This window comes from Salmo salar, chromosome 12 (genome assembly GCF_965601325.2).
Source record: "Salmo salar chromosome 12, fSalSal1, whole genome shotgun sequence".
NCBI lineage: Eukaryota > Metazoa > Chordata > Actinopteri > Salmoniformes > Salmonidae > Salmo > Salmo salar.
The window spans coordinates 62,650,123-62,675,153 of NC_138302.1; the positions used below are offsets into that span (position 1 = coordinate 62,650,123).

Sequence of the window (25,031 nt, forward strand, 5' to 3'; positions counted from 1 at the left end):
TCTATTCAAACCTACTGATTTCAGCACCCAACGAATAGCCCGAAATTAAACACGACATTGTTCTGTGTAATTGGGGGCTATTCGTTGGGTGCTGAAATCAGTAGTTTGATCAAAAAAACTAAACTGTATGTGACGTTCGCGCTTCAGTCGCCGCTCAACTCCATCATAAATAATGTAGTTTAGTAGACTAGATTGGTTAGGCAAACTGGTCTAACGTTCGCGTGTAAAATCCTATTGCCAAATGTAACTAGTTGGCATTAGCAAGCGAACAAGTCATTGGTGACAATTTTAGCAAACAGTCCCACGTTAGAATACTTCATTGGAGCATGTAGAATGTGATCAGACTGCATCGTTTAAATGGCCATAAAACTACTTTTCAGGCCAAGCACCGCAGCTAACGTGAGTTAGCTATCAAACCCGCCCTCATAAGGAAATAGTGATAAAGGAAGCAACGGTTTCAAAAATGAATGTTTTAGCTAGCTAACGTTAATTCGCATTACCCACCTGGTCTGTTATGTTTTGTACTCCCATCTCCCAGTCAGTCAAACCGAAGCTTCTTCATTAGGATCGGGTGGAGATGTAACTGCGATATGTGTTATTGTGGCAATTATTCGGGGAAGGGTTTGTTCTGTGGCGTGTTTGCTCGCCGTTGTTATTGCTCTGATAGACACAAGTGTGCGTTTCTGAACGGCTGCAGTTGGTAAATTAGAAGCTAGCTAGTGCAGCAGCGACATACTGTGGTCACTTTGAATAGTGTACCAGCATCTATCCATAAATGTAATGATTCACCAGATTATTCCTTTAGTTTAGTAATATCGTAACTATGTCAGAAAAAAATATGTCTGCACTGAATGTTATACCCTTCTATATCGGTCTACTCCAAGAAAACTACCTGGACTAGTTGTGTGTTGGGTAGATTTGTCTTTTTTTGTTGTTGAGAAAATGCATTTTTTTGGACAATCTTTTGTAGTTTCTATCAACCTTGCTATCTTTCCATCTAATTTGCGACAGATTTTCATGCAAATATTCTAAAATATGCATACAAACAATACGCACATTTTCCCACCAGAGATGTTTGCGTCAAATTGACTTGTCGATAAAAGGCTGTGGATGATGACATAGCGCATATAAAAAAAACATGTTTGCGGTTTCCATCGCATTTTCAACTCTACTGAGTGTGTCCCCTCTGCTATTGGCATGTGCTCTCTTGCCAACGGCAAATACGAAAGTGTATGTGCGTGCTGTTTGCTAGAGCTCACATATAGCCTACATGATGAGATTAGTATGGACAAAAGAGCGAGATTATTTGTATTTGTCATACGGCAGCTAAGTGTCGAAGATCATGTTACCAGAATAAAACCCTCGATATTTATTGGAAAGGCGCATCAAGAGAATCACCTTGCACTTTCAACCCTGTGAGTTCATCATAGCTAATTTATTTAATCTGTAGCCTAATAAACTGCATGCTTTCCCGACGAGTTGTAGTGGGACGGAGGACCACACAACATGTCATCGCGCGGATATGATGGTTATTATATCAACATTTGTGCGTAAAAGCGTTTCCACCAACATTTCTCGCATAATTCATTTTACCTACACAAAACGATCCCACCTTGTCTAGCGCACTTTGTTTTGTCGACATTTGTCTACCGAAAAATGGTATGTTTCCATTTTTTATCCGACATGTACTTTATTAGCATAAAAGGATTGGATGGAAGCCTGATTATAGTGATAAGTACATTCATTGCCAAAATAAACTAATAAATCACGTGATTAGCAGCTATTTACCTCATTTAAGTGGGAGTGGCCTAATCTAGTCATGATGACATTTCAGAATAATCAAATGCTGCATTCATAACCAAGTGGTAAGGTTGTGAAGTAGTTGGATGCATTCAGGTGCTTTGAACGCGTTAAGAAACGCTGATTGGCTAACGTCCAACAAGCAGCGTGAACCATAAACTGAAAGTACACAGATATTATGCTTTTAAACAAATTACAGTGTTCAAAACACATTCATTGATTGCTTTTCATAAATAATATGTTCGTTTCATTTAACTGCAGAAAATGCTGTTATCAATCAAATAGAATTGTATTTATTACATGAGCTGAATACAATTGGTGTAGACATTACAATTCAATACTTGCCTACGAACCTTTCCCAAAGATGCTGAGTTTAAAAAATAGTAATAAATAAAATAGTAACTAACACAAGAGGAATGACATAAATAAAATAAAATACACAAGAATAGAGCTATATACAGGGAGTACCACATCAATGTGCAGAGGTACAAGGTGACCAGGCAGGGTATAGTGACCAGGCATCCGGATCGATAATGATAAGAGTAAAATAAAGAACAGAGTTTTAGCAGCAAATGATTCATGTAAAATTGTGTATGCTTGTGTGTGTGTGTGTGTAGTGTTTGAATGTGTGAGGGATTTGTGTAGGATTGACAGCATAGTGTGTGTGAGTGAGTGTGTATATAAAGTCTAGTGAGTGTGCGTAAGGTCAGCGCAAGATAGAGTCAGTGCCGATAGTTTTGGTACCATCAATAGACTATTTAGCAGTCTTATGGCTTGGAGTAGAAGTTGTCTCGGAGCCTGTTGGTCCGAGAGCCGATGCTCCGGTACCGTTTGCAGTACAGTAGCAAAGTAAACAGTCTATGGCTTGGGTGGCTGGAGTCTTATGCAATTTTTTGGGCATTCCTCTGACACCGTCTGATATAAAAGTCAATGTAATTTCCTTAGTAGGTGAGAAGTCAGTTCTCAGGAATGATAGACAAGTTTCCTACTAGTAATAGAGCTTGCCAGCTTGTAGTCCTAAAAGCCGGAAATAAGCCATCCCTATGGGGAAAATAGGATTTTGGAATAAACACAGAAAATAAGGTCTGAGGTTTACACAACCTCTATGAATGTGTTTTTTTATTATTACATCAATTCTTAAAAATTCACAAAAAATGATGTTAACTGATGTAGACTATCTCATAGAACAAAACTTTTTTTTTTTACGTTGTCAGGGAGTCATACTAAGACCAATGTCTCTTTTACAGATGAGCCCTGAATTACATCAATTTGAGAAAATAGAGACAAAGCAAAATATAAATACAAAATGCAAGCAGAAAGAAAAACATGGTCATAAAAAAAAAAAACATTAATCAGTAATAAGGTCCTCAAACAGCTTCCTGTATTGCACTAGAGGCACCAGAACATGGTTTAAGAACATTTTGAAGGTTGTCCCACAAATAAGGTGCAAGAAAACTAAAAGCTGATTTACCTAACTCAGTAGAGACCAAATTCATTTCTAGATTTAGCCATCCCCAAGACCGGTGTGGTAACTTGTGTCTAAAGTTTAGTAATGATGTAAAAGTGCTTTATATATGAAAACATAGCAATGTATCAACCTAAGTGACATCAAAGACGGCCAAAAAACTTTCTAGTAGAGAATGCAGTGATGAGTCCTAAAATTGTCACCTGTAATAAAGCACATAAACATATAAAATCTCCAAAACCTGTGTTTACTACTGACCTTATTTTCGGGGATTATCCAAAAACTCTACAAAAACGCCATTAACTTTCCTCATAGGCTTTCTCCAACGAACAATTGCTGGTTCTTACAAAAAGACGCCATTGCTATTTATCTCTATTACCAATTGGAGGAGTTCAAGAAGATTTTTCCTAGTCATGTAGTCCCACATTCACACTTGGTTATGAATGCAGCATAACGTTACGTGACTATCAGCAAAGAGGAAAAGCCGAAGCGAGAGGATCAACTCCGCGCTCAAAATATGTCAGCGCGAGAATACATTGATAAGCAGACCAAGTGGGGATTTTTGGTATGGAGGTCTATGAGTCTCGAACTTGGTTAACACAAAATGTAATTGCGAATTTACTACGTGAAGCTTATTTGATCGAACATAAGTTTCGTAATGTTTAGGTTTTTACGAAGTACCGATATAAAAGTGGACGCGCATGGCATTCCGGCAATGTTATATGAGAGTTGTGTTTCTTGTTCACGCGCGTATGTTCCCACCTGCTTGCGGACATGTATTTCCATTGTTAGAGGGGTCAATCGACTATCTTGTCAATATAATAGATACTACTTGCCACCAGTTGAGCTGGACGTATAAAGTAATAAAAAAGGAGGAAGAAGATGGCAGTTATGGCAGTTCATTCGATTGAGGCTAGAAAGCGATAAATGACATTTCTGAAATGTTAGTTAGGTAGCTAACGTTAACTGGTGGCTACCTGGCTAGCTACCGTTAGCTAGCAAACATTGTCCTGTTACAAACTACTTGTTTAACTAGCTAGACATTTTACGTTTTTGAACTAACGTTACTAATTATACGTACATGTGTATAGCATTAGCTAGACATTTGACATTATTGAACTAACGTTACTAATTACACGTAAATGTGTATAGCATCAGCCAGTTAGCTTTCTAGTAGCGACCATCCTATAGCTCCCATAGCTTGGCTGTGTAGCATGAGCTAGCTAGGTTAGATTGTTGTTGCCAGTCATCACTCTCTTATAAAATAACAAATGGCTGGGTTGGCGACTGTGACCACCCTTCGATTGCCTATAGGCATACGGACATTCAGTGAGTTGCGAGATGTCTCTACATTTGGCAAAAACCGGTTGAATACAGTGTTGGGGCCAAGAATACGGCTTCAACAGCCAATCAGGTAAGCGAGTGGGGTAGGGGTGATGATGGTGCGGTTACAAAGTACACACCAAGAAACTTCAATTAATAGCCCGGGCTTTAGTTGCTTAAATCACTGAACACAACAGGCGCTTATTGGACAGGCTTATATTTCCTTAATGCGTACAGCTTTTATTAATTTGCATAGTTAAATGTTTAATTCCAGCATTCACTTCCAGCAATTTAATACATGTATTCATTTCCTGCACAGTGTTATCATATTTTTTATTTTTTAAAAGCTCTTAACAATAATTATTATCCTTTGACTGTGCATTTTGGGCAGTTCTTACTTTCGCCACTAGAAGACGACCATACGTTTTCTAGGGGTCTGTAGTCACGAAGTAGTTATTTGTTTTTGTGCTTGCCAGTTAGCTAGCAGTTCTCAGCTGTTAGCAGCCTATTTTAATTTATTTTAATTTTATTTAACTAGGCAAGTCAGTTAAGAACAAATTCTTACTTACAATGAAGGCCTAGAACAGTGGGTGCCTTGTTCAAGGGCAGAATGACAGATTTTGACCTTGCCTGCTCAGGGATTCGATCCACCAACCTTTCGGTTACTGGCCCAAAGCTCTAACCACTATGCTACCTTCCGCCCCAAAATGGCTAGAAGTTTCTTACTGGCGATAATAAGATGCTTGCCATCATTATTTCAAGTCATTACTGAACTATTCAATGTAAAAAAAAATCTAACATTAAACAATTCATGGTTACCTCGTTAACAATTCATTTAGACCTGGCATTTATTTAAAACCATTGTTTATTTGCAGAAATGTGTTATGTTGTCCGGCTATTAAAAGGGACATGAGGCTATTTGAGACAAGCGTTTAATTAACGTTTTACGGTAATTTGGGTCTCTGTTGGGTTTCAACTGGTAACATTGTATAACAAGGGTCTTATTGATGGGGTTTATTAGAATGCAATAAACCAGTGTTTTAAAGTGGTGTTTTGCAAGTCCGTGACTGATCATTCTTGGACCAACAGATATGTGACATCTTGTGGCATCCTTATGACCAGGACCCCCAGGATTCTTATCCATTTGGACAGGAGGACAACTATCATTCCCCCTAGCAGAACCTTCCTTAGTCTGGCCAACAAGAGGAAACAGTATTCAGAACGAAGAATCATTGGGTAATGTAGAGATTGCATCTGTGCTTCTGCTTCAGTGGACATGGCTAAATGCTGATTAATTTAAAGGTCCATTGCAGCCATTTTTGTGATGTCACCAGGCAGGCCAAAACTCCATCCCACCAAAACGGACTGAAATGTCAGGTTGTCTTTTCAAACAGCTCTTAGACTAAAATGGTATTATTATAATTTTCAGTTTTATTCCAACCTCAGTGTGGAAATATAAAACACAGGAAATCACGTTTTTGACTGCACTGAGCCTTTAATCAAAACATCCCCTTGTGTTCTAGTTCTATGACATGTACTGTATCCCATAACAATATTGAGAAAACACATGGCAAGGGCCGCATACTTAGCGTTTTCTATCTGTGAACTTTGATAAGAGCCTACTACTGTCCCTGAACAACAGATTCATGTAAATGACAAATATTCTAACATCAAATCAAGCACATTGCATCATTATTCAGTGTGAAGACTAGATGTCTCGTCATATCAGCAAAGTATCGTCTCATGCAAATATGCTAAGATTACTATTTCCCCCTTTTTTTTTCTCTGTAGTTACTCGATGCAGGAGATGTATGATGTGGTGGCCAACGTGGACGATTATAAGCACTTTGTTCCGTGGTGTAAGAAATCTCAGTTCATCATGCAGAGAGCCAGCCATGCTAAAGCCAAACTAGAAGTGGGTTTCCCCCCTATAGTCGAGAGATACACCTCCATGATCACCAATGTGCGCCCTCATCTAGTCAAGGTTCGTAAACTCAATCAACTCCATGATCTTACAAGTCTATTGTTTTGCAGTGCTTTAAATTTATTCTTTAACATTTATTCACCAATAATAACATGCACTGCATCTCATTTTACTGGCACTTCCCCTTTCCGTAGGCTGTATGCACAGATGGTAAACTGTTCAACCACTTGGAGACAATATGGCGTTTCAGCCCTGGAATACCTGGTTATCCCAGAACCTGTACTGTTGATTTCTCTGTAAGTGTTTCCTTGTCGCACCATGCAATACTATTGCTATGCAGCTAAGGCTGTTGCGGTGACCGTATTACCGCCACACCGGCGGTCCTGAGCCATGAAGGCAGTCAAATTCCACATGACCGTTTAGTCACGGTAATTAGGCTTCTTCAAGCTCTGATCCTTCTGCTGATCATTAGTAGCCTACCAAACTTGCTTACTGCCTGGTACTCAGCTCTCTATTGTCCCTCTAATCACTCTGACATCCATGGAAATGTATTCAAAAATCTAATCAAACACTTCATGAGTGCCCATGAGCTCATGTTGCTTAATATTTCTGTAGGCTATGCAATTGTGGGAGAAAATGGAGTGATGGCCGCTAATAAAAAGAGGAGGATTCCATCAGCGTTCTATGGCTAGGCCTACTATATTTATTTCTAAACTTCCCTAATATTAAGCACATTGCTTATATTTACAACAGGAGTGTAGCCTACCTGACTGGCATGCAAATAAACCTTGGGGAAAAGCATCCTCCATTCGCTATTTAAGTGCATAGATTACATGTATTTTTTCCTGTTGCCCCTGTTTCGATACAGGTGCATGATAATGGTCCATTCTAAATCAAAACAAAAATGTCACACATTATTTAGTATATGTAAAGACAAGATTGAATCAAGAATAGTCTGATGGGTGACAATATTAGCCTATCATTTGTGAATGATGCTCAGCATAAGAAATTATGCCTTTTTTTGCGACTTTTTCCAATCCTAGTCTCACACCTCATGTAGCCTAGCCCATAGGCCTATATGTTTTAGAAAGGGAAAGGGGGATACCTAGCCAGTTGTACAACTGAATGCATTCAACTGAATTGTCTTCCGCATTTGACCCAACTCCTCTGAATCGGAGAGGTGCGGGGGGCTGCCATAATCAACATCCACTTGTTCGGTGCCCGGGGCAGAACGACAGATTTTTACCTTGTCAGCTTGGGGATTCAATCCAGCAACCTTTCGGTTACTGGCCCAACGCTCTAAAGTGGCCAAATAACTTCTTAAAATTAAGCACATTAATCTGTTTTACAAGGGTTGTGGAGCCTAACTGGCATATAAAAGCAGCGCGTGAGTTTCAAGTTTAGGGAAGATAATTTTCACCATAAAAATGCACCTTTATAATAAAAGCATCACATGCGTTATTGTATTTGCCGTCACTTTTGGTAATGGTGTTTTCCTGCAAATGGAACATTTACGCTTATCCTACTACCATGTGTGCATTGCTGTGCTTTATCATTTGAAAAAAATAGCCTAATAGTTTACCATTTTAAGCTAAATGCTCTGATCTGTTGCGTCAACCATAAAAAATGGTTTTTGATGCTAGTGGCTGTATTAATTTGGGATCTATCGCATCCCACAACTGTCCCAGACTATGTTTGGAATATTTATTTCTCACACAGAATAGAATAGGTTGACTTTTGTACTATGGGGGATAGTAGATTGACATGCTTTTGCTGTTCATTAGGCCTACTCATCTTGTTGGCTGACGAAAAGTAAATGTGGACAGTTCTTTCAATATCTTCAATATGCACCTCGGAATTAGATAAGGATGCGCGCAGTTGCATCCCCGACATGTCTGTCTTCACTTGTAGCCTGTGAGAAAGACCCGATCACATTAGTGAAAGGCGCTTCGGATTGCACAGCACACTTGGAGAAGGGCACAACGCAGCACTCCGGGCTGGAAAAGGCATGGATTTTTGGGGGGGTGCGTTATGGCCACAAAGGGGATGCCGCCGTGAAATGCGAGGCATTATCAAGTGCTTGTCAAATTGTGAATGAGAGGATGTTGAAGTGTGTACAGCCTGCGCAAAAAAACAACGCAGAGCACATGCCTTTCAAGTGACTTTTTTTCAAATCATCATTCTCATGCAGCCTTACTATATATTAAAAATCAAAACATATAGCCCAACGTTTGTAGAACTAAAGTTACATTAATAACTCTAAATTAAGCATATAGGAGTACATATTTCTTTGTTAACCGCTCAACACATAATAGCCGCATGTGCGGCTGTTGTTTTGAGAAAATATTTATGTTCAATTGTATTCTTCATACTATAAAATAAAGTCACAGAATTATAAGCAAATCTTGTCTGCTAAATGAACTAGTGTAGCCCACAGCCAGATCAGGCCCTAACATAAGGACAACTCAGAGTAGGCTATTCTGTTCTTCTGAAATAGACTACATTTTCTTCATATCATGCTTCTTTAAACCTGTCTATAATAAATAATGGATTTATTGTTAAGGTGTAGGCTATATTACATGGATTTATTAGACTTTTAAAATGTAGATGTTTCAAATGTCTACATCAGTGGCTTGTAGGCTGTGTGGAAGCCAGGAGATGCTGAATGTGTTAATTAACATTCAATAACTGTGAGGCCGACAGTTATTTGCTTGACAATCACCGACTGACTAAATTTCGTGACCGCCACAGCCTTATATGCAGCAAACTATTTAATACTTTGAATATTATAGTAGTATGAACTTCTGATTAAACAGACGTTATAATTGCAGGTTTAATGATCTATTGGGGAAACATGATTATGAACAGAACCTCAACAATTTTCCACCTTTGCTTATTGTCTTCCAGATATCTTTTGAGTTTCGCTCTTTGCTACACTCGCAGTTAGCGACAGTCTTCTTTGATGAAGTCGTGAAGCAAATGGTTGTTGCCTTCGAGCGCCGAGCTTGCACCAAGTTCGGCCCAGAGACTAAAATACCCAGAGAACTCATGTTCCATGAGGTGAACCAAACGTGAGCCTCCATGTGCTTGTACATATCTGGGAGATTACACGTCTTCCCCACTTTCAACCCATTGCGTTTTGTGGATGACCATTAGATGACTGTTGTTGGACACGGTTGAAGTGGGGAATGGATCTCCAGCTTGTCTGCTTGAACAACACAGCCACCACTTGCATGTGAAAAGAGCATCATTTCAGACTGGACCGTCCTCCGTATGTACTGGATTCTTAGGCCATTCTCCTATTTATTGCCATTTTGCTGCAGAGCCTGATATTTACTGAAGCAAATTCCATATTTTGATAGGTGTAATGAATTGTCAGGCTTTCAAGGTTATTTTTACCAATCCAGTAAATACTTCAGCTAGTTAACTGGGGACTCATAAGAGAACTGAACATAATATATTTTGGGTGATCAGAATTACCATGTCACACCCATTTGATTTTCATAAGATGTTTTAACAGGTTTGAATCCTGTCCACACATTAAATCTATGTAAAAGTATAAACACAACAATTTTACTGTGTGTGTGTATATAAGGAAATCAGTTAATTGAAATAAATTCATTATGCCCTAATCTATAGATTTCACGACTGGGATTACAGATATGCATCTGTTGGTCAGATACCTTAAAAAATTTGACCTCACAATGGGGCTCAGGATCTCGTCACACTATCTCTGTGCATTCAAATTGCCATCAATAAACTGCAATTGTGTTCCTTGTCCGTAGCTTATGCCTGCCCATATCATAACCCCACCGCCATCATGGGGCACTCTGTTCACAACACTGACATCAGGAAACTGCTCGCCCACACGATGCCATATACGTGGTTTACGGTTGCGAGGACGGTTGGATGTACTGCAAAATTCTCCAGAATGACGGAGGTGGCTTATGGTAGAGAAATTAACATTCAATTCTTTGGTAACAGCTCTGGTGGACATTGCTGTAGTCAGCATGCCAATTGCATGCTCCCTCAACTTTAGATCTGTGGCATTGTGACACAACTGCACATTTTAGTGGCATTTTGTCCCCAGCACAAGGTGCACTCGTGTAATGATCATGCTGTTTAATCAGCTTCTTGATATGCTATACCGGGCAGGTGGATGGATTATCTTGGCAAAGGAAAAATGCTCACAAACAGGGATGTAAACAAATTTGTGCACAACATTTGAGAGCTTTTTGTGCATATGGACAATTTCTGGGATCTTTTATTTCAGCTCATGAAACGCATGATTAACACTTTACATGTTTATTTTTGTTCAGTGTATTTAGGTTTTAATTAGTGTAACCACAAAGATATTTAAGGACCACAGGATGTTATTAGTTGGTGACCTAATTCTCAGACCAAGCCTATGCCCACCCATGGTTGCACCCCTTCACAGTCATGTGAAATCCATAGATTAGGGCCTAATGAATTTATTGTAAGTGACTGATTTGAACTCAGTAAAATCTTTGAAATTGTATGTTGCGTTTATTTTTGTATAGTATTATGGCAGATTGACATTTGCCTATGTGGTGTTTAATTGTAATATTCTGAATTCTAATCACTCACATTTAATTAAAAGATTGAAAGGGAGATTTCTATATCGCTTTCCTATAACATTTGCCTTGATGTTTATTTTGGGGTAACGGGACATTTTACATTAACGTCATATTAATCTCCAGCACCACCCCAACAAATGTGAAAACGGCATGTTTATGTTTTGAAAAAGTTTACAATGACATCAGTGTGCATCATGATTTTAACCAATAATGAGTAGGCATTGCCTAATAATTGGAAACACTTAGAGCAAGATATCTTTTACTTCAAAACATAAACACTCCATTTTCACATAGGTTGGGGTGGTGCTGGAGATGTTGAAAAAAAGGGTGATTCTGTTGGTGGGAATCAGGGCTGTTTAGGTCCTGCCAGCAATTACAACTCCTCAGTGCATCCCTTTTATGTATGTATTTTAGACTTTAAAACAAAAGCCAATAAACTAAAGTACAACTTTTTTGTCATATTTGTCAATATCAGGACATTTCAGGTTGTCACAGGAGTGCTTGGCAAATTAGGAGAAAGCGTATCGATTGTCAGCCAACTTGTCATTTGAAGCCACAGTTCAAATCAGTTGCAACACAGCAATTTTGTATTTTCTGACCAAAGCACACTGATCCGTTGTTTATTTGGAATCCAGTCTCCGTACCATAGGCATATGATGTCTTGACCAGGCCAAAGGGAAGCAGAAACCTGAGTGCTGTGGAGACATGTCTGGAACAATATTAATAACTGAGATGTCCTCAGAATACTCCAGCCAACACATACGTACCATACAATGCCGGCACAGAATAACATGACTGTTCTGTGGGAACCCGTTATGACCACACCTTCTGTAAATGCATTCAGGTAAAGAATGTGCAACAACATCTCCATAAACAGACGGCAATAAAAATCAGAATTCGAGAGAAGAGTAATTGTTAACATTTGCCTTTTATTTAAAATTGTTATCCATTTTCTCTCCCACATCCAGCTCTGCTAGAAAATAAAGTTCAGATTTCTCCACTTCACAATGATCTCACATAAGATGTATTTATCTTTAAACCAGAATAACCCAAGGTTTGGTTAGAACAGGATCAAATACAGGAACAGGACAAACTTTTAAACCCTAAAATACATATACTATTTGGGAAATACACTACTGGGGGTAGACAGTGTGAGGGGGCTGTTTGAAAACAAATTAAATGAATAGCCAGGAGGGTACTGTCGGTGTTGTGCCCAATTGGAGTGTATTGGATATGGTCTGCATTGAAACAGACTATTACAAACACAAGCCCTCCCCCCACCCACTAGACCTGAGAGCAACCTTAAAATCTGTACCTTAACAACAATCCAGTTGAACACAATTTTTTTTTTTTTTTTTTTATTTAACCTTTAACTAAGCAAGTCAGTTGAACAAATTCTTATTTAATGTTAGTTGGTATGGCGTTTCAGATGTGTACTTGCAAGATGAGACATTACAGTTGGACCAGCAGACTTTCTAAAACAAACATTTACAAAACATTCTAATAGCGCATCGACTGAGACACCAATATTAATGTGTCACGCGTACTATTTAGTCAATGCTAGCAAGCTCTCAAATTACATTCATTTTTCTGACTAGAAGGAAATGTTCCACTGATGTTTTTAAAAGTTGCCCTCAGGTCTTGAAGAAAAACTCTACAAAAAAGATTACCCCCAAGTCTGATATAACACAATATATATATATTTTTTTAATTCAACCCTTTCAGCTCGGGTAGATTTCAAATAAAATGGAAAACAGTGCTGTCTTCTTACCCTGATCAGTTTTCAAAACAACCTCCCTTCCCAATAGAACAGAGCTATTTGTGAAGCACTGTACAAAGCAACCTGCATAGTATTCCGTTTACCAGAATGGGTTTGGCGAACACTGGCAAAAAATTGGGTAATAAGTTAACTTGGCCTTGATTTATAGTGGTGTGACATCAATCATTGATGAAAGGGGTAGCAGTATCCTATTACGAACCTACAGACCCTGGTCATTTGCAGACTGTACATATTCTTCTGTGGTTATATTACAGAAGGACCGTGCCTGCCGTGGAGTGTTGTCTTTTGTTTTGTTATTTTGGAAAATTCTGTCTGACAATGCAAGTGCCCCAGATTCTACAACTGAAAAATTGACATGATATTTTGAGTTCTTTACAAAACCAGGTCAGCTTAAATATATAAGACTCAACTAGCATGGCTCAGTCTCACAAAATAAAAAAATATTACCATAAGCCAGGCGTACACTGCATGATTTTGGCCCGATTTACCTGTCCCAGACAAGTTTGAGATCGGAGACAAAATTCCCAAGTCGTTGCCTAGTCAGGGTGCACGGCCGTTACTGACGCTCGTATAATGTGAGCGGGCCAGAGACGCAATCTGAGGGCTACCGATCCTGTCTGAGTCATCCTGATATTTTCAAACGTTTGATTTTATCAGCACAAAATCTGCCATGCTCTTGTAGTGTGAGATGTGCAACGACACGTTTTGAGAACTGTGATCAGCAACAGCCAATGAGAGCTCACCAGAGAAGCCAGTGAGATGATGACGTTGTATCTCATCAGAATGTGTAGACTGACTCTCGAACAGGAGCGATGACTACTAGCCTACGTTTGTACTTCCCTTTAACCAAAGTTAGTGTCAAATCAGTACAGCTCTGAAGTTCACAATGGTATTTAATTCAAAATGTATTGGTTAAATATTATAGCTCTGTAGTTCAATGTTTAATTCAAAATGTATTGGTTAAATATTTTAACTCTATGGCAAGCGTGAATGTCTAACAAAATGTTTTGAGGCTCTTTGGCCCACAGCTCGTTCTAGCTGCACAATCAAATCACATCACATCACATTGTTTTCGCGAGACAGCGTGGTATCGAGAATCCTTACGACCAAATGAAGAATCTTGTCGTGTGTGACACATCATTTAGTGTCATGAGTACCACTACGTTGGCAAGACAGAAAACTACAGGAATGACAGTGGTTTTAATGCGAGAGGCTCAGCGATATTTGAAAGTCGTGTGGTGTACACCAGACATTAGTGTCACTGACATGAACCAACTAAATCCAGCAAAGCCCCTTCTTTTCATAAGTGTACTGCATCTTATGCATTCCCCTACCCTCTTCCTCTCCCTTTTGTTCTTCTTTGTTTTCCTCCCCTCTTCCTTTGATACTTCATCTTTACCCGGAATTGTTGGCCCCCACCAGGGTCATGAGTCCGTTTGTGCTCATGGACTTGGGGCGCTCCAGGGGGAAGCCCAGGGCTCGGCTCCAAATCAGCTGGGCCAGCACGCTCGGGACACGCCGAACAGCACCGTGTAGTAGTTAATCTCTGTCATGCTGTAGAACTGTTAGGACAAAAGAGAGAGAGATGAGATGGAGAGTTAATTTCACAGCACAGGGGAAGGCTTAATTATAGTACACCCAAATGTATGTGATATCTATAAGGGCTTTGCAGGAAGGTAAGGGACAGGTAAAGTAAAGTAGGAGAGAGGCTAGATGCTTTATATATATATATATATGGCTTTGACAGTTCACTAGGCTGGAACAAACTAAGAAAATAAGCTGAAATTTGACATTGTACGTTTTTCTTCACCCCTTCAAGAGAGGTGTAACCATCACCCTGTGTCCCTCCCAATCAGTAGGAAGTGTACTCCAATAGGTTTGTCCTATCCTCCTGCACACCTGCAGAAGCACTCCACTGTGGGCGTCCACGTTGGGCCAGGGGTTCTTGGCCTTGCCCTGCTCCAGCAGCATGTTGGGCACGATCTTGTAGAGTTGGTGCACCAGCTTGAACATGGGGTCACGGGGCAAGTGCTTGAAGGCAAACTCCTGCTGGCAGGTGTACCTGGGGTCTGTCTTCGTCAGGACAGCGTGGCCGTAGCCTGGAACCACCTGCGAACACAAACAGAAGGCCAAAAAGGTAGGTTGAATCTCTTTCTAAGGTTACATATCATTCCCCTTATTCCTCAAATGTAAATGTGTCTTTTCTTTTGTGCACCTGTTCACTTCACTTTTATGTAGAGATGGAAAAGTGTCCCTTGGGTTTCCTGTCGTTGACTCATCCCCCTCATTGATCCAACTTGGCCTGCCCTCCAGACCAGACCAGTCCACTCACCCTTCCAGACTTGAGGGTGTTCCAGATGTAGTCTCTCATGGCCTCGTCAGACACCTCTCCTCCCGCAGTGCTGTCAGCCACACCAGCACCTCCTACAAGAGGAGCAGGTCAGAGGTCAGGCAGGGGCTCACTCCAACCTAGTCAAATCACTGCTCTCATTCGCCATTATCACGACTGCTGTTATAGTTTCATATTGCTCCCATCTCGCCATTAAGTTAACAATCACAATAACAGAAACTGTGCTATTTCTAAGCAATTATGATTAGCATTGCTTTAAATCACAGTATTATGAGCAGTAGTAGGTTGGATGTTAACTTGGACATTAGCACCCGTACACACCTGGTTAGCCAATCCGTGAAGGGGTCCAGCCAGACCGTTCATAGCTGCGCTGAAGGAGAGGTAGGGGTCAGACAGGGCACTGCCCACCAAGTGGCTGGGCACGTTACCACCCTCATGGTCACTGTAGCAAAGGAGAAAGGGAAGTGTGTGAATGAATGAGTGATGCAACCACATAACTGCACTGATGCAATGACGGAGCAGGAGCTGAATATGCACACCCAAACGTTAACAAGGTGCAGACTAATGGACGATAAACTACATCATTATGAATGAAGTAGCATTCTCTATAAAACTGACCTGTGAATGGTGAGGTACAGGCGCATGAGCTCGGTGAACGTGGCATCGCTGTAGTCCAACATGTTGGTAAAGTTCTGGGACCAGTCCAGACTGGAGTCAATGGCACCGATGCTGCTTCCCTCGCTTTTAAAGGTTGCGGTAAATCTTGGCCGCCACGCAAGGCAGCTTCGTGATAAGATCCATGGAGTCTTCATAGACAAACTGAGAGAAGAAACCATTTTCTATTCGGACAAAATCACTCTTTCAATAGATTGTATTACAACTGGGACGCGTTCAGTTGATTAAAACTTTTACTACATTTCGTTCTACTGAGCAACATGATTTCCCACAATGGCATGTGCCATTCTTCAATGTTTCCTGAGCTCACCTCCCAGTACTTGGCTTTGTTGACTCCCTCGGAGTAGGCCCGGGCGAAGCTGCTCTCGCTGTTCAGAGCTGTGATGGCAGCGCTGAACTGAGACATGGGGTGGAGGTTGGTGGGGAAGTTATCCAGCATGGTGACCACGTGGGAGGGAAGAGCTGCACGCTTGGCCCACTCCTTGGACAGCCAGTTCACCTGGGGACAAATACAATACACAGAATCAGCAATAGGGTAATTGGTCAAACTATTCACACCAAACGTAATGGTTTAAGGCCTTACAATCACAAAGGGGGCCACTGAATATAGTTTTCTATGCAAATGATCATCCGATGTCATTAAACCAAAATAGAAGCAAACCTGCTCCCACAGATAAACAGGATCAAAAGCTATCATCTGGTCCCCGATTTGACTTGGTGGGAGATCTGTCCACGTGCCCTTGGGCCGGGCGCTTGACCCTGGTTGCTCCTGTGGGTCGGTCTGGATGGGAGTCTGCTAGGGCTGTGATTGGGGACACTGCCCTGTGTAGGGTGCCGTCTTTCGGATGGGACGTTAAACGGGTGTCCTGACTCTCTGAGGTCATTAAAGATCCCATTGCACTTATCGTAAGAGTAGGGGTGTTAACCCCGATGTCCTGGCTAAATTCCCAATCTGGCCCTCATACCATTACGGCCACCTAATCATCCCCAGCTTACAATTGGCTCATTCATCCCCCTCCTATCCCCTGAAACTATTCCCCAGGTCGTTGCTGTAAATGAGAATGTGTTCTCAGTCAACTTACCTGGTAAAATAACGGTAAAATAAAAAAATTAAATAAAAGATGACTGAATGTAATGTAAATGTTGAGCGGCTTTACTGCAGGTAGATTGTATGTTTTAATATTCAATAATTTCAAAAAGTTATCGTCTGTTGTAAAGCTTTATGTTGTGGTTTATGGGTCAACCCTTTTCATTGAATATGTACATCGTTGTCTGTGTTCTGTACCATTATTGTTGTATCATAAATGAAGAAGCTAACTAGACCTAATGCGAAGCTGCTGTGCCATACTCTCGCTCCATAATGCATTACCAAGCTAACACTCACCTGTTCCTCTGTGGGCACCTGGCCTGTCACCAGCAGCCAGAACAGACCTTCAGGCAGGGGCTCGGCACGTCCTGGAGCCTTGGGCAACAGTTGCTGGCACTCCGGAATGCTGTAGCCACAGAAACAAATGCCCTTTTATTTTATTTTTTTAAAGAGTAGTAATAATTTAGTAGTAATAGTTGCCATAAATAGGTATCTACATAATTCTACCATAAGTCTTTATGAAATACCTTTGATCCCACTCCCTATATTGATATTACATAGCCCATAGGCGCCATGTCACATGAGTGTTATGACTTAAGCCAATCTCCATAAGTGATGCTGAACTGGCTGAGAAATTACACCCTTCTTATTTTCAGCTAATATAAGCTGATGAATATGGTGGGACTTGAAAAACAAAGCTCACCAAAGAAAACCATTTAGAATCTCAATTCACTATTTAAGTTGGTAGTTGTCTAGCTTCAAGCATCAGAAACAGGAGGGTTTTGAGTACTATCAGCACTATCCAAACCATTTGCATACTGCCATCTCTCTCAGGGGAGTACTGAGCAAGCATTGAAATCAATCTGTTTCAAAGCTATTCTCTTCAGCACAGCCTCAGACATGGGACTTCTCTAAAAAAATAAAGCGAAGGACATGCCTCTCTTTTTTTCATTATCTAGACTGTTTAAACAATCTATTATCTAGGCAAAATGAAGCCATCAAAGATACCAACAAGCAATAGAAAAGAGGCAAAAACGCCCAATCTATCCCCCTACCCGATACTTTGCATTCAGTCCTCTTGCCCTGCACAGACCAACTCACCTCATCTGCATCCAGCACTGAGGTCTCATACACCAGGCCCTTCATACCTCTCATCCCACCGTAGATCTGTAAAGACAAGGGCACACACACACAATTCTGCTTAGGCATTGTTAATATCCACAGCTACCATATTTCACACTACAACTGGCACTGAAAAGGGTACTAGAACATTTACAAATGACAGGTGAGCTGAACGTACCATATCCACAGAGATCAAGCCGATGTTGGTCTTACCATACTGCGTTTTGAAGTTCTTAATCCTACTCTGTTCTTTAGGGACAAGATTCGAGAGCACATCTCTCAGGTTCTACAACAACAACAAAAAAAATCACATATAGAAAGACGACATAAATAAATAAATTTAAAAAAGCTCTCTTTAATTAGGGCCACCCAGTTTGCAGGACTGATTATGGCTAGCTAAATGATTTGAATGATGCAGCAACATCAGATCAACAGCCTCAGATTTCTGGCCCCCTGCCCCAGTTCCTAGAAAGAAGTGGACTGCAGTGTGAGGGGATGCAGAGGCTCGCTTCATAGGGGGCTTTTTCTGAACCAATGGTGTGGTGCTCTTACTGGTGCTTTTACAGTCACCGAAGCATCAACCAGGTGGGTGCAACATTTCAGTACTATCGAAGAGGACGAGGTGCCCGACGAAGAGCTCCGTAGCCTGTGTCAGATGTCTCTACCTCCCTGCCTGGCTGTACCATTTACGCTCCCTCCTCAAGATACTACCTTTCTGAACTGCCTGTCATCACCTATCATCTAAGAGCATTGCCCAAGAACCGCCAGATCCCTACATTTGTTAAAGTGTTTTGTTTTTAAAGCAACTGAAAAGTGGTATATAAAATAGATATTATTATTAGTTCAAAATGACCCCATCACAGCATTGCAAGGTAAAAAGCATACGTGTAGCCTAAATCAAATTGAAAAATGAAGGAGGTCCAGCCAGAGTTCTTACTGTTGATGTAGTGGCGTTTCTGGAAGACACGATGAGACATGCTACATTCTGAAAGGCACAAGGACTGTGTCAGGAGAGAGGCAATCAGTCAAACAAGGTTGAGTGTCTGACACATTACATGGACAGAAAGTCAGCATAGAAAGGCTTCAAGTTTCAACTATTCAGAGGGGCTTTAGTCCTCACTTTAAAACATCAGCAAGCCACAATGCGCTGCAAAGTATCCCTTACGATGACCTAGCCTACCTCATCACTGCAAGAGAGACTGAAGCTTGAGCTCCACGATAAAGGATAATAAACAGACAATTGTGAATGATAGACATTTACAGGTATTCTAACATGACTGATTGAACAATGTTTTAATTAACTCCTTGCTCACAGCAGAGTGAAGATCATCCATGTTCTAAGTGTTTTTTAAGAAGGGCATAAGGACACAGCATACTGTAGAGTAAAACCTTAAAAATGAATATTTTTTTAACTCAAGTCAGAATCCACAGATCTGACCTTGACAGATACAAATACACTGAACAAAAACATAACACACAACATGTAAAGTTGTGGTCTCATGTTTCATAACCTGAAATAAAAGATCCCTGAAATTTTCATACGCAAAGAATATTTATTTCTCACAAATTGTGTGCACAATTTGCTTATATCCCTGTTAGTGAGCATTTCTCCTATGCCATGAACCACCTGACAGGTGGGGCATATCAAGAAGCTGATTAAACAGTATGATCATTACACAGGTGCACCTTGTGCAATGAGCTTCTGTGTCCCACAATACAATGCCACAGATGTCTCAAGTTGAGGGAGCGTGCAATTGGTATGCTGGCTGCAGGAATGTCCACCAGAGCTGTTGCCAGATATTTGAATGTTAATTTCTCTACCATAAGCCGCCACCGATGTTTTAGAGAATTTGGCAGTACGTCCATCTGGGAACTTTGTCTTTGCCTGAAACATGCAGTAGCCTACAGCAACTAAAGTTTGCTAGCCGGTCTCTGATCGACTCCGAGTCTGGCTCCTGAGTCCATGGGACAATATCAAGGTAGTGAAGGCCCACTTGAGGACGATACACTATTAACTAGATGTTATTTGACAAACTGGGACAAATCTCATTAAACTCAAATGGAGAAAGGGGGATGGCTATATAACGTTAGCTAGTTAGGTACGAAGCTCCAGCCTTTGAGCTAGGGCTAGCAAAGTCGGTAACTAGCTAGCTACACAGATGGCAGAATAATAGCTAGGTACTAGTACAGACAACCAATATATTTAATAGTAACGTTAGCATAGTTGGTTACATAGTTTAGCTGGCTAGCTTTGTTAACTAGTGGCTACTCGTTTACAATGTAAATAACATATGTTACAATTACCAATAGTTAGCCATTGGCTAAACCAGCTAGCTAATAACAATCCTATGTTGGATTTGGCTGAATGCTAAACTTGTTCTAGCTAGGTAAGGCTACAGAGAAAATGTTAGATTTGGTTAACTTCCTTATGTTTGTATACTTGTGCTTCAACTCTAGGACAAATCTACCGGATAAAAATTAGTAGCTGCCTAACGTTAACTAAATACAACAGACATCACTACAGGGTTAGCTAAGGCCTTCATTATTTAGGTAACGAGCTAGCTTCACATTTGGTTCTGATTGGGAAAGTGGCTAGCCAACCTTTTAGCATACCATCTATGACATGGGGACAATGCAGCGCCCCCAAATAGATAGCATCTCCTTTAGCTAACGGCTTTACCTTTGTTGAATGCAAGAGCTTCGGGGAACACCTGCAGGCGGACAGTAGGGATATGGTGGAGGTGAGGGGTTTGTCTTGGTGTATAAATATTATCCTACTGTACTGCTACCTCATTGACAGTGCCCCTACTGAGTTTGATAGGTGAAGGTTGAGAGATGAACAGGCCTACAAAGGGGATTGGCTGGGATTTCGGTGACGAACAAACCATAAAGTTTCTAAACCCAGAGGCGCAACATCGCATGACTTCCGAACCAATTTCTTTAGTGTAACATGTTACTATTCCAACTCCGTGAAAGTGACAAACTGATACGTTTACATTTTCGGCAAAAACAATTTTATACGGAAGGAGTGCCTTTGATTTGACAAGCACATGCGCAGTTCGGCGCGAGACTACCGGACCCGATGACGTATTTCTACTCATAAATTTAGCTAGCCAATGTCGCCATGTCATCGTCTACAAGCGTGATCGGGGATTTTTATTGGAGAAGCAGGTTTAGCCAATATTCATACTGTACTGTTTTTGGCCATAATATGCCCGTGTTGGTAGGCGTGTCTGAATCAAGCATCAAAGATTTTAAATTAGGTTGCCAAAATAGTGTGGTCTTTACAGACATGATTGTTATTTTGTTAGTGTAACATGCAAATAAACACAATGGCTTAACTGCGTGAGCATTATCTGATAGTACAGTAGTCTGCTCTTCATACAAACGTGTGTAATGCAACACTAAAACACATCACCTTTGCACAGCTCGGGATGGAACCGGAGGGGATGGCTGCCGTTTTATGGGCTATTAACCAACCGTTCTATTTTCTTTTTATTCGCAATGTTTGTAACTTATTTTCTACATAATGTTGCTGCTACCATCTCTTATGACCGAAAAGAGCTTCTGGACATCAGATCAACGATTACTCACCTTGAACTGGGCAAATAACTTTTCTTAAATGATTCCGACGAGGGATTTACTCCAGACACACGAGCAGGCCCTCATCCCCATCAATTGCAGGAGAAAGAGATGCAGGTTTCTCGGAAGGAGATTGGGGTGACTTCAGGGGCGAAAATCTGATATCAACTTTGGAGGGGACAATTACATGAAATTTTCTCAAGAGCAATTCCAGAGGGGGACACCAAAAGTAGTGCTGTAACACATAGCCTACCATAGCCTACATTGTAATATGGTAAATGTATATTGAGGAACCAAAGAAATAAGGTGTTTGCCGTACTCCTAACTACCGGTACCCAAAACTACACAACTAATCACAACAGCAATACCATTGCCTTTAACAAATCTTAGTTCAGTCACCAGTTTAAGTTGAGAGTGGGGGTATCCATGGCATTTTCCAATTATGTTCCTATTTTACAAGTCAAAAAAATTGAGAACCTTTCATAATGTTGCCAAACAAAGACTCAACAAACTTACCTGAGACTCCCTGTCTCTGCCAGTCTGTCCCTGCATATCTGTCCCCAACTCTGCTGTCTGTGTGCCATCTGTTGCCTGCTCTGCCTAATGACATCATTGTGAAACATTTCCATTAGAATTTCATTTCTTTCTTATGAACATTTTATCAACTAGTATTTGAGATATTAGGCTACTAGGGTTCTTACTTTGCGTTTTGGTGTACTGAAAAATACTCTGATGTCCATCTTTTATTTTTCTGCCATTTTTCTACCTGGCTGGCTGGCTGGCTACACACACACAGTGTGTAGGTTATTTACAGTAGGAGATGGGCTTCTATCATCTTAACTTTTATCATTCTATTTGGGCTTCGATCTAAAAGGTAGCTAGCAAATGTGAAACGGATTACAATGACAAGAGTTGACAGCTGTATGAGTTCACCATTTACACAACATATGCTGCAACCTTTTGTAATTTTAATAGTTTGTTTCATATTGGCTGGCTGGCTTCCAACAATAGCTGAATTTGCAAAGCTAGCGAGCACCAATTCCGTTTCAGTGGTGTTTGCTATAATCTTTGCTACCCGGGTTAAATAAAGGTGAAATAAAATAAATAAATAAAAGTTCCCTTGCGACAATTCAGCTTTTGCAACGAGACCATTAAATATATTTAAGACAATGGTAGAAGAGAGTGTAGTTCTGTTCAGTTTGGACTCCAGTTTATCGCTAACCTTATCACAGGGACTTTGAAGCACTAACTTACATCATCTGCATGCTGATCTTGGAATAAATTGACGATAGCAAAGATTCCATCTTTGACGAGGCCACATAAATGGAATAATTACTAGCTAGCTTAATAGTTAATATTTGCCCGCTAGCTCTGCATATTCAGCTAGTGTGTGTGCGCGATTGACTGGATTAACCTCGTCAGTTACGTTCATTGAGTTCCTTTCAGACAGTGGATACCACCCCTCTGTTACCTTGCCAACTAAGGAACTGGCAGTGGATCAAACCATTGTGAGGCAAAGGGTGGGGGGGGGTCGCAATCTTTTGAAACTTAAAAACGCGCTATTAAGTGTCTATAATCAGCACAATTGCTTTCATTGCATATTATTAATATTATTTAAATTACATGGTTATGTTTCAGTGATATATTGGGGGGGGACAAATCATATTTTTCCCAGGATGGGTGGGTCGTGTCCCCCCCGGGATTTCCGCCCCTGGGTGCCTTGTGAGGATCTGGCGACGAGTGGCTAATCTGAATTTGCCATCGGTACTACAGGAAAAGGAGGACCGATAATAAAATGGACAAACTAAAAGCACGTATATCCTACCAACTGGACATTAAAAACTGTAATATCTTATGTTTCACAGAGTCATGGCTGAACGATGACATGAATAACATACAGCTGGCGGGTTATACACTGTATCGGCAGGACAGAACAGCCTCTATTAAGATACGGTCTATGTCTATTTGTAAACAACAGCTGGTGCACGATATCTAAGGAAGGCTTGAGGTTTTGCTCGCCTGAGGTAGAGCATCTCATGATAAGTTGTAGACCACACTATCTACCTAGTTTATCAGAATTTTTCATAGCTGTACATACCACCACAGACTGATGCTGGCACTAAGACCGCACTCAATGAGCTGCATACGACCATAAGCAAACAGGAAAATGCTCATCCAGAGGCAGCGCTCCTAGTGGCCGGGGACTTTAATGCAGGGAAACAAATCCATTTTACCTCATTTCTACAAGCATGTTAAATGTGCAACCAGAGGGGGAAAAAAACTCTACCACCTTTACTCCACACAGACACGTACAAAGCTCTCCCTCCATTTGGCAAATCTGACCATAATTCTATCCTCACGATTCCTGCTTACAAGCAAAAATTAAAGTAGGCCTGATCACGACAAGACAGCCTATAGGAAGGTCAGAGACCGGACCGTGTGGTGCAAGGACAATAACCTCTCCCTCAACGTGATCAAGACAAAAGGAGATGATTGTGGACTACAGGAAAAGGAGGATCAAGCACGCCCCCATTCTCATCGACAGGGCTGTAGTGGAGCAGGTTGAGAGTTTCAAGTTCCTTGGCGTCCACATCACCAACAAACTAACATGGTCTAAGTACATCAAGACAGTTGTGAAGAGGCCACGACAAAACCTATTACCCCCTCAGGAGACTGAAAAGATTTGGCATGGGTCCTCAGATCCTCAAAAGGTTCTAGAGCTGCACCGTCGAGAGCATCCTGACTGGTTGCATCACTGCCTGGTATGGCAACTGATGGGCCTCCGACCGCAAGGCACTACAGAGGGTAGTACATCACTGGGGCCAAGCTTCCTGCCATCCAGGACCTCTAAACTAGGTGGTGTCAGAGGAAAGCCCTAAAAATTGTCAAACAGACTGACTAATCAGTGTTCTCTATGCTAACGCATAGCAAGCGGTACCGGAGCGCCAAGTCTAGGTCCAAGAGGTTTCTAAACAGCTTCCACCCCCAAGCCTTAAGACTCCTGAATGTCTAATCAAATGGCTACCCAGACTATTTGCATTGCCCCCCCACCTCTTTTACGCTGCTGCTACTGTTATTATCTATGCAGTCACTTTAATAACACTACTTACATATTACCTCAACTAAGCGGTGCCCCCGCACATTGACTCTCTACCAGTACCCCATGTATATAGCCTCGCTATTGTTATTTTACTGCTGCTCTTTAATTTAGTTACTTTTATTTTACTTTTTTTGTAGGTATTTCACTGTAAGGTCTTGTATTCGGCACCCCTCTTGTATTCTGCACGTGAGAAATAACATTTGATTTGAAAACAATGACTCCAGA

The 25,031-nt window shown here is 41.0% G+C and overlaps 2 protein-coding genes and 1 pseudogene across 6 annotated transcripts in view; 1 reads left to right on the plus strand and 2 right to left on the minus strand.

The window, feature by feature from the left end:
- LOC106565408 (serine/threonine-protein phosphatase 6 regulatory ankyrin repeat subunit C) overlaps window positions 1-721 on the minus strand; it is a 42,677-nt gene extending 41,956 nt beyond the window's left edge. The window contains exon 1 of one of the 2 annotated variants that reach the window (XM_014132507.3): window positions 505-721. In XM_014132507.3, coding sequence (XP_013987982.1) covers window positions 505-531 — 27 coding nt within the window. In that variant the 5' untranslated portion in view covers window positions 532-721. The remainder of the gene's footprint in view (window positions 1-504) is intronic. The other variant, XM_014132506.3, reaches the window with a different exon arrangement.
- Window positions 722-3,694: 2,973 nt separating this feature from the next.
- LOC106565412 (coenzyme Q-binding protein COQ10 homolog A, mitochondrial) lies at window positions 3,695-11,562 on the plus strand. Of its 3 annotated transcripts, none has more exons than XM_014132523.3 (5): window positions 3,695-3,830; window positions 5,678-5,824; window positions 6,380-6,572; window positions 6,707-6,808; window positions 9,420-11,562. In XM_014132523.3, the coding sequence occupies exons 2-5, from the start codon at window positions 5,703-5,705 to the stop codon at window positions 9,585-9,587; spliced, it is 585 nt and encodes a 194-aa protein (XP_013987998.1). In that variant the 5' UTR covers window positions 3,695-3,830; window positions 5,678-5,702; the 3' UTR covers window positions 9,588-11,562. The 3 variants fall into 3 exon arrangements, with proteins under 3 accessions (XP_013987998.1, XP_013987997.1, XP_013987996.1); XM_014132522.3 differs by having other exon boundaries at window positions 3,815-4,679; window positions 5,711-5,824; XM_014132521.3 differs by lacking the exon at window positions 3,695-3,830 and adding an exon at window positions 3,837-4,679.
- A 457-nt stretch (window positions 11,563-12,019) lies between these two features.
- On the minus strand, window positions 12,020-21,045 carry LOC106565413 (citrate synthase, mitochondrial-like; annotated as a pseudogene). Its single transcript, XR_014379832.1, has 12 exons — window positions 21,010-21,045; window positions 20,805-20,909; window positions 19,062-19,109; window positions 18,303-18,410; window positions 18,104-18,169; window positions 17,300-17,431; window positions 16,226-16,414; window positions 15,859-16,059; window positions 15,562-15,682; window positions 15,223-15,314; window positions 14,790-14,999; window positions 12,020-14,452 (listed from the first exon to the last, which is right to left on the minus strand). The product of XR_014379832.1 is annotated as a citrate synthase, mitochondrial-like (transcript).
- Between the last annotated feature and the right edge of the window lie 3,986 nt (window positions 21,046-25,031).